The sequence below is a fragment of the Anabas testudineus genome, chromosome 8 (assembly GCF_900324465.2).
Source record: "Anabas testudineus chromosome 8, fAnaTes1.2, whole genome shotgun sequence".
NCBI classification, from domain to species: Eukaryota; Metazoa; Chordata; class Actinopteri; order Anabantiformes; family Anabantidae; genus Anabas; species Anabas testudineus.
The window spans coordinates 6,487,994-6,497,559 of NC_046617.1; the positions used below are offsets into that span (position 1 = coordinate 6,487,994).

The 9,566-nt window shown below is 39.6% G+C and overlaps 1 protein-coding gene across 1 annotated transcript; it reads left to right on the top strand.

The window, feature by feature from the left end:
• Window positions 1-2,635: 2,635 nt before the first annotated feature.
• On the top strand, window positions 2,636-9,566 carry LOC113161592 (germ cell-specific gene 1-like protein). The gene is made up of 5 exons (XM_026359273.1): window positions 2,636-2,939; window positions 3,994-4,041; window positions 4,587-4,739; window positions 8,016-8,127; window positions 9,263-9,566. The coding sequence occupies exons 1-5, from the start codon at window positions 2,636-2,638 to the stop codon at window positions 9,564-9,566; spliced, it is 921 nt and encodes a 306-aa protein (XP_026215058.1).

The window sequence follows — 9,566 nt, forward strand, 5'->3', positions numbered from 1 at the left end:
TATGCCCACAAAAGTGAAATGTGTCCCTTCTTGTCTCTCTCTGTCCTCTGTCCTGTGTTGCCGGTTAAAAGCTTGCTGGCACTTGTTGGCACTACTCCGCCTCGTGCTCACCCTGACAGCCCCTCAAGGCGTCGAATGAGATTATTGTCATCACTACCTAAATCCAGACAGCTGTCTTGAAGCTTAAGGGGATAACCACGTCACACCTTTTTGAAGACATACTTAAATACTGTAGGTATAAGCAGCGGCTTAAACACAACAGGTGGCCGACACTTTAAAGGTCAACATCTGGGAGACCTTTTAATGCCTTTTTAACCATTGTTGCATCTCTGCTGTACTGTCTGCTCTTCATGGCCACAACAGCTTGCTGTAATATTTTTTCATATAAAACCACATATAAAACATAACTGGCAAACCTAATAGTATATGATCAACACACACAGATCTAATGTTTTCTGCCTTCTATGCATCCGTTGTTGTACGGACGCTGAGGGGGTGCATGGTGGGCTGCTCCTTCACAATGGGATGAGATTATCTTTGTGTCGAGTGTAATAGTCTCAGGCCAGATTACAAGACCATCTGCTGCAATGGTGCCAAAGCACAGTGAGTGAAGGCAATTAAAGAACTGGGGAGGTGTATATGTGCTGACTCGTAGAAACGTAAGCCATTCTTGGCACAGCTCTGAGAAAAAAAACAAACTATAAGGTAAAGACATTTAGGATAAAGAACGTCAGGCTATACAGCAGGACATTAACAAATCAAATTTACCACCTCTCACCCAACAACTATCTTTTAACTATCTATGTTTATAATCATACAGTATAATCCTAAATTTAACTGTAGAGTGTTGTACACAAACATTTGATGACCTTAAAGAATAGTTAATACAAAATAATTGAACTTTTCAGAACAAATACTCTTTATTAACTTTATTCTCCCTTCCAACCACCGGTCATAGTTGGAGAGCATCCCTTTAACAACTTGTCATATCTACTTTTGTAAAACCAGATTAGGAAATGTCCAATTCATTCTTTAGTCTTTTACATGATTATGTACTTTTACATAACCGCATTAGGTTTTGTTATAAAATACACAATATCTCAGCAGAATAGGCAGCTATTCAAATCTCACATCTGCCAATATAATATTACTGAGTTGACTTAATATGAGTTCCCCTCTGGCAGGTATTTATTATGTAAAAAGGGATGAGTCTGGGCAATATTCACTCAACAACAGGCTTACGACTTCATCAAGTGTAACTCTGTCCCGTGGTTACATTTTGATTACATGGAAGCTAATGTAATAATCCCTTTGTATTGAGGGGGAATTACACTGGCTAGGGCTTGGTCATTCAGTGTACTGCTATCACATTTGAAGAGAAAATGACCATTGTCGTCCCGTAGATTTACGAAGAAGAGAAAACTTTGGCATCATCAGAAGTTGTTGAACGCAATCAAATACACAATAAGAAAAAAGCATTTGGTTTAGGTTATAGGTATGTGTTAAGAAATGCTAGCTCCCCTGTAAGGCTGTAAAGGTCCAGACGAGCGAGGATTTTTTTCAACAATATGCAACTGAACAACTTTCGCAGGGAATGGACTAATCCAAAGTTCAGTTTCAGTTTGCATGGTGCAAAATGTACAGCACTTGCTCAATTATCTGAGATAGTATCTTCCAGCTTGTGATTGACTCAACACATCTGGTCAAGGTAATCAGTATTGGGTAGGGGAAGTGTAGTAAAACAAGCAGGATGGTGGCCCTTAAAGATAGGAATTGCACACCCCTTGTAAAAACCAAAGATAACATGTTTTTTGACTGAAAGTCTGAGCTGAAGAATTTTATGGATTGATGGAAAATGATGGAGAAGAAAATATAAATGTGTCAAGTTAAAGGCAGCAGATGTTTCCTCTGAACGTCTGTCATTTCCCTCACTTCTGCAAGTAAATTGTCTTCATTTGTGTGATCAGCAGGGTATTAGACATGAAAAGATTTATCCTGCATTCACACACACAGGCGCACACACACACACATCCACACACACACTATGGGTGGATTTTCATGAGAGACTGTAAACATTATGTCATGGGTCACCGACTGTAAAACAGGCACTGGATCTTACGTCTGTGCTGCGATTACTCGGAGATACGCTTTGACATGAAATGCAGAAAATTCAGGGAAATGTAAACAGGAAGAACCTTGTTCTGTATAATAATCTAAGCTCATGGTAATCCTTTTTTATTATTAATATAGTCAAAGGACATCTACATTATAATTTGCCATTTGTAATGGATAATATTATAGGCAAAGATTTATAGGAGGGGAGGAGCAATGGGGTTGGATGAGTAAGAGAGAGTGAAGAGTGAAAGAGCTGAAATGAAGCAGAGGAAAATAACATTGGTCTGCCATGGGTTTCTATTGTTTTTATGGAAGTGGAGAGAATGAATCCTTTAATCAAACTGGCAGCACATCCTTAGAGCCGGCATTAGGATGTACAAAATTCTCACCCAGGAAGCCCCAGATGCAACGAGATTATGAAGATTTGATATATCTGCTGGGAGGCGAAACACTGTGGATACATATCGAAAGCCAGGATTAGTTGCCTTTTCATTTCATTTCCTCTGGCCTGGCCTCGACCATGAGGTTAGAGCACGGGCGGCGGGCTTCTCTTGCGCTCACCCTCAACTTTGTGGCGTTTGCCTTTGCCTTATCAGCTGTAACCACCAGCTACTGGTGTGAGGGGACCAGGAAGGTGGCCAAACCTTTCTGCACGGGACCTCCAGTGAAGGTGAAGCAGTGGTTCTGCATCCGCTTCAACAGCTCCAACGTCAACGACACCCGGCTGGTGCAGTACATCTTTGAGACTGGGGAGGAGAAGTTCCTTTTGAGGAAGTTCCACACGGGCATATTTTTCTCCTGTGAACAGGCCGCCGACATGAACGGTAAGACGACTAAGGGCAGCAAGGTCTTCAGCTTCAGACAGGTGTTCAGAGACAGGAAGTCAAGAAAGAGGAAGCAAGATTTGTAAAGCCCTAAAAAACTTTATCAGTCTGCAGGCTGCAAACATCATTCCAGTTTTTAGCAGTTGCATCACTTTTTAACCCTTTGCAGTCTGTGTGTAAGGTAATGCACTGAGCATATTATATTTCTTGTACTTTATTTAGATATGACGTAGAGACAGGATGCTAGACAACATTTTTATAAAATATGTATAAATGTATAATATGTTAAATTGAGCATTAAATCAACCTTTTAAAAAGAGAACTTGACTGTAGTCTAAAAGCTCTGCAAAGACAAAAATGTATTCCAAGAGAGATATTTAACTAAAAGCAAGATGTTGATCCTGATTTCATTTAAATTGCAGAACATCACCTTGCTGAACCAATGACAAGACAAACAAATAATACAAAATATATTGTGAAAGAAAACTGTTTATGTTCAGCAGACAACTCTTTGTCCATGACCTTATTGCTCATAGAAAGAAGCTGAGAAAATGTGTTTTTGTGGCTTTTACCTTTCCCCTGGGCTGAAGGGAAACTGCAAGCGCTAAAAACATCGAAAGAGCTTTTGCAATACAAAATGAATAATGTCAAGGGTAATTATTGTCAGGAACAGACAAGGCAAATGCATAATTCATTGCACTGAGGCCAGTCTGGATTATAACTGTCTTTCTTGGCGATGCATGCGAGCCTTACTATTCAGTTTGATAAGCTCTGGTAAAATTACATAGTGACAAATTGTTTGGTCTGCTGACTTCCACCAATGTAACCACTACAAAACAAATGACAAAACAATGTTATTTGCAGCTTATCACAGCAAATATGGTAAAAATGTTAAAGGTAAGGTAAGGTAAAAATTAGATTTCATGTATTTAATGTGACACAATGGCTCACAATTATACATTCGGTAAAGCACATAAAAATTGAGTAATGAATAATAAATAAATGAGAAATACCAGTAACTTCATTTCACTGTCCATACTTTCTCTGGTTACAGGGTTTGACTGTCGAGACTTCTCGGAGATTGCACCGGAACACGAAAGAGGTTGGTCAAATGACAAAATGTTTTGTCTGGCTGAAAAGAAGGGAAGGAAACACACTATAATGACACGTTGATAGTGACAACCATTCCTGTTCTGGCATAATAATACATCACGCCAGGTTTTGTGCCATTTACTGAATCAATTCAAACAGCTGTGCCTAGAAATGTATGCACATGAGCACAATACAAGTAAAAAAATACAATCAATAAACCAATGAGCTTTGATATGCTACACCTTTACAAAATGATGACCTAACATTCAGTAAAGAAGGAACCCATGTTGTACTTTATTGTTTAAATTTGTACACAGTGAAACCAGTTCACATAAACAGCAGCTACTCACATTGCCTGGTCATTTTTTTTTCCAGTCCACATGATCTGTTTCTGAACCCAAGACCTGAAAGGAGCAGATCTGTTGTACCTACATGCATTTATGTCTTCAGACAAGTGGGATTATTCACCAGGGACAGGGTATTATGAGGACAACATATCTCAATTCTGTCTCAATATCTCCCTCCCTCTCTTTTTTCTTGTTTCTGTGTTCCCAGGGGTCCTGTGGTTATGTATTGTGGCTGAGACTCTGTACCTCACTCTGCTCTTCACGGGCGGGGCTCTGATGACCCTGGAGCAGTGTCCCTGCTTTAGCGTCATGAACAAACTGAAGCTCAGTGCCTTTGCTGCCTTGTGCACCGCCCTGTCAGGTAACACTGCACAAAGACCTCTGGTGTTAACTACAGAGATACTGTGATTTGTATTTCTGCTGTTGCTGTTGTTGACCCCCTCATGCCACGATCATGCTGCTGCACACAGACATCCCGTCTTAGGTCTGATTTCAGTGATAGCTTTAAATTTTTTTTGATTTTTGCTGAAGCATTTAGACCCTGGCTCCCCTGATGGAAAGATACAGTGCATCCAGAAAGTATTCACAGTGTTCAGCTTTTCCACATTTTGTTATGTTACAACCTAAATTTCGAAATTGGTTATTTTCCTCCAAATTCTACAAAAATACCTCATACAGTCAATGTGAAATAAGTTTGTTTGAAATCTTTTTAAAATTTATTAAAAATGAAAAAATCCCACTTACATAAGTTTTCACAGTCTTCACTATCACACTCAAAATTAAGCGCTGGTGCATCCTGTTTCCCCTGATCATCGTTGAGATGTCTCATTAACTTGATTGGAGTCCACCCGTGGGAAATTCAGTTGATTGGACATACCTTGGAAAGGCATTTATATGTCTGTATAAGTTCCCACAATTGACTCCCAGTTCCTCCTGGCTACATGTCAAGGTGTACTTGGACAAGACACTGACACATTTCACAGTAGCACTGTCCTCTACTGCAGCTGTCCAAACAACAGTGTCCCCAAAGGGATCAATAAAGTGTGTTAATACCATTATAATTATCAGAGCACAAGCCATGAAGTCCAAGAAATGTCCTGCTGAGACAGGATTGTATCAAGGCACATATCTGGAGAAGGGTAAAGAAAAACTTCTGCAGCATTGAAGATCCCAATGAGCACAGTGGCGACCATTAAATGAAAGAGGCTTGGAACCACCAGGACTCTTCCTAGAGTGGACCGCCCAGCCAAACTGAGCGATCGAGAGAGAAAGGACTTGGTCAGGGAGGTGACCAAGAGCTCGATGGTCATTCTGAAAGAGCTCCAGCATTTCTCTTTGGAGAGAGGAGAACGTTCCAGAAGAAGAACCATGTCTGGGGGAAACCAGGCTCTGCTCACGACCTACACAACTTGGCCGATACCATCCCTACAGTGAAGGGTGGTGGTGGCAGCGTCATGCTAATCATTTCCTCTGTCTCAAGGGCATGCAGTTTTCACTTTTCAACATCAGAAAGCTCCAACCCTGCCTTTCTAACTGTACAACACAACTCATTGTGCAGGCTCTGGTTGTATTTCGGCTTGACTACTGCAATGTATTACTGATGGGGGCCAAACCACTTTAGATCCAAAATGCAGCAGCATGTCTCATTTTTGTTTTTTATTTTGGTGAATTTTGAAGTAAATGATTAATTGAATCCATTATAGAATATGGCTGTAACATAACAAAATGTGGAAAAGGTTAAGCACTAAATACTTTCTGGATGCACTGAACTATGTCCCTTTATAAATGATATTGATGAAAACGATTATATGAACGTTTAATCAAATCCAACCCTATTATTTATACTATTTATGTTAAAATGTTTCTGTGATAGCCATTCAACACATTAATATTTTGTAAATGCACTCTATTTTCCTCACAGGTTAGCCATGTGGATAAGAAATGTAAACATGAAAATGTAAGAAAACGTAGAACTACAATTCAAAAGGCTACAGAAAAAGTATTCAAAATATGGTAATCTGATGACAAACCTTAGCCTCCATGCCTTACTACCCAGGTCACAGATGTTGTCCTTTATTTATTTGTCAAATAGCCTGAATTTTACATTTAACAATGGAAGTGGGCTGGGCTGACTGGACCAATCAAAGGGGTGCACCCAGTCACATTATTCGCATATAAATAAAGCTTTTTAGATTCCTACTATAAATCTGAAATCTGAACTCTTTGGATTTTATTATTTTGGAATAATTCATTAGTTCCAACAGCTTAATTTATCCTTATTTAGCTTTATGGGTAATATACATTCAGGCAAATGCGAAAGGTTGCACATCACACATGCTACTGTGATTACATAAATATATTTTACAACCTTCAATAAAAGAAAGCTGTATGCCTTCATTTTCTAAACAAAATAATAGAATTTTTTAAAATATGTCTTGCATTTACGCGTTTTCCTTTGATTTTATTCAAACAAATCTGCTGTATAAACATATGATAGCACTGTAACCTTCCCCCACCCCCGTTTTGAATTTAAATCAAACATGCACTATAACGTGGATGTAAGCAGTCATAAGAACATTAAAGTATCTGTAGTAAACATGGACATGTATTTTATGTGAAGACAACTTTGCTGTAAATTAGTACAAAAAGGAGCAGGGCAGCAGGTCACGCTGGCTGAAGGAGGCAAAGTTGACAGTCAGCATCCAGCGAGCACACAGAGCAGTTAACTGTGTTCACTCGCTGCCTTGGAGGATTTGCTGGTTTGTGGACTAATCGGATTGGAGCCTGTGCAGAGGTTTTTGGCCAAGACCTGCCCAGAGGAGCTCCCACCCACCCCCTCTATTCCTCCACCCCCCTGACCCCCATCCCCCTCAGTTGTTACGAGTTAATCCCAAGAAAAGCAGCTGTGGATAGGCAGACTACTGGATGGAGAGCCAGAGAGAGGCACAGGCCACTTCACCTGAACCAGAGTTCAGCCAGAACGTCAGTGTTTTGATTTTCTGTTCAACACCAAACAGACAGTAAATAGCTGGTGAACATCCAATAGTGAAGCACTTAGCTGCTATGGAAACAAACAGTTCCCTCTGGATTTGATAGACCAAAACAGAGCTAATAGAGCGGGAACATTGGAGTTATGTACAGCAGGTGAACACAAGAATTAGCCCACAACCAATTAAATCCACATATCAACTTTATGTTTGTGTTTACACCTTGTTGTGCTGCTCTCTGTAGCAAAAAAAGTCAAGTAATAAAGGTTTCATGCTTGCTTTAGATGAGTAAGGGTCTGGATGTTTGTACACAGCCTTCTTCATTATTGATTATTAATTGTCGTCTATTGAAATAACTTGAAAACATTGGCTGGAAAGTTTGTCATTTGTGACAGTTGTGATCCTTTATACCCATGAATGATGCAGCATTAAGCAATTTGACACGAAGTACCTTTTGAGAACTCGATTAGTGAGTGATGCACTGGGTGATGGGTATTTGCTAAACACACCCATTTAAATTTAAACTTACCAGTACCCCTAGTCATGAATTTAATTATCTCTTTATAAATTTGATTTATTCTATAAATAAAGCAGCATTAAGTTTTGTTTATTTTGCTGAACCATACACACTCATTTGCTCTCGTTCTCAGGCCTTTGTGGGATGGTGGCCCACATGATGTTTACCACCATATTCCAGCTGGCTGTTGCTATGGGGCCAGAAGACTGGAGACCCAAGACCTGGGACTACAGCTGGTCTTATGTGTAAGCACTTTGTACTACTACTACTGGAAATTGTCAACAAGTCAAACAAGTCAATAACAAATATAGTTTTTTTTTTTTATTTTGCTCAAAATGGCCATTATAGAATAAACAACAAGTCTGTTTTGTTTTTCTGGCCTCCTACAGTATTGTTCTCTAGAGGATGTGATTTTTTTTGGCCAATATCTGTGAAGGTGATCTAACACTCTGTGAACGTTAGTTACTCCAAGTCACGATTCAATAAACAGAGTTAAACATGGACTGTTGAGGCTACAGAAGAACCTTCTGCTGTGAATATTCACTGTCCAGATATTTGCTATCATCACAACTGAACCAGTGACAGAGAGACAGCTATTACTGTCCCACACTTAATCTTTGTCTTCTCCCTACTTAATAAAAAATGAATATTTGAATCAGTAGTCAGCAGTGACTTTAAATGTCCGATTACTGATCTTATCACTGTGGTGGTAATGTCCTCTGTGAGCTGTGGGATTGATAGCAGTGAGTAGAGTACATGCCATGTATGTTATTTAACTTGTATTTCGTTGTATTTGTACAAATATACCCATGGATACCCCTAATCAATCAAGTAAAATGGCAGTAATTTAGCACAGTATTTAGTAAATAGGGAGAGGTAATACACACACAGTCTGGGTGTGGGAGAGCTGCCAACAGCTCAAGTGCTTTTTAAATAACACATATCAGTGTTCCTTGAAATACTAACTTCACAGTGTGACTGTTGCTCACAAATGTGTAATGTTATAAAAAAAAATGGACAGATGTCTCAAATATTCAATGTTAAATAACCAGAGCTGCAGGAAAGCTGTTACATAACAACATCTGTAGCTTATACAGGGATGTGATGTGCCAGTAATGCGCCACAGAAACTGATGGCACAGTAACTCAATACTGTCAATATTATTTGCCTAATAAAATACTACTCTACTACTACTATACTACGAGTGTGACTTCAAAGTCTTTATTAAAATAAAGTACATACTGTAAAATTTACTTAAATTACAAAAAAAGCTGTTTCTAACTGTAAGTTTGGTCCAGTTCAACATGTTTTCAATGGCAAAGAAATGTTACAGTGGTTAGTTTAACAGAGTGACATTACTGTTTTCAAACCTCTTTTCAGCTTAGCATGGGGCTCCTTTGGGACCTGCATGGCCTCCGCAGTGACGGCGCTCAACAGATACACCAAGACCATCATAGAGTTTAAATACAAACGGCGGAACATTGAGAAAAGCCTGATGATCAAGCAGAAGATGATGGAGCTGGACCATCCCGAGCAGATGTGGGACATGTACCTGACTGCTGGGCCTGCTGATGCAGAGGCGCCACTGGAACTACCAGCGAACGGCCACAAACCATCTACAGGCGCAACATATGTGGTGGAAATGGACAGTGCATCAGAACCACAAGGAGAGGCCTACTGCTAA

Bases quoted from the DNA above. Each gene is read 5' to 3' on its own strand.
- LOC113161592 (XM_026359273.1), top strand. From the start codon at position 2,636: ATGAGGTTAGAGCACGGGCGGCGGGCTTCTCTTGCGCTCACCCTCAAC. The intron at 2,940-3,993 runs GTAAGACGACTA...CTCTGGTTACAG, and splicing joins ACAGGCCGCCGACATGAACG to GGTTTGACTGTCGAGACTTC. The intron at 8,128-9,262 runs GTAAGCACTTTG...ACCTCTTTTCAG, and splicing joins GACTACAGCTGGTCTTATGT to CTTAGCATGGGGCTCCTTTG.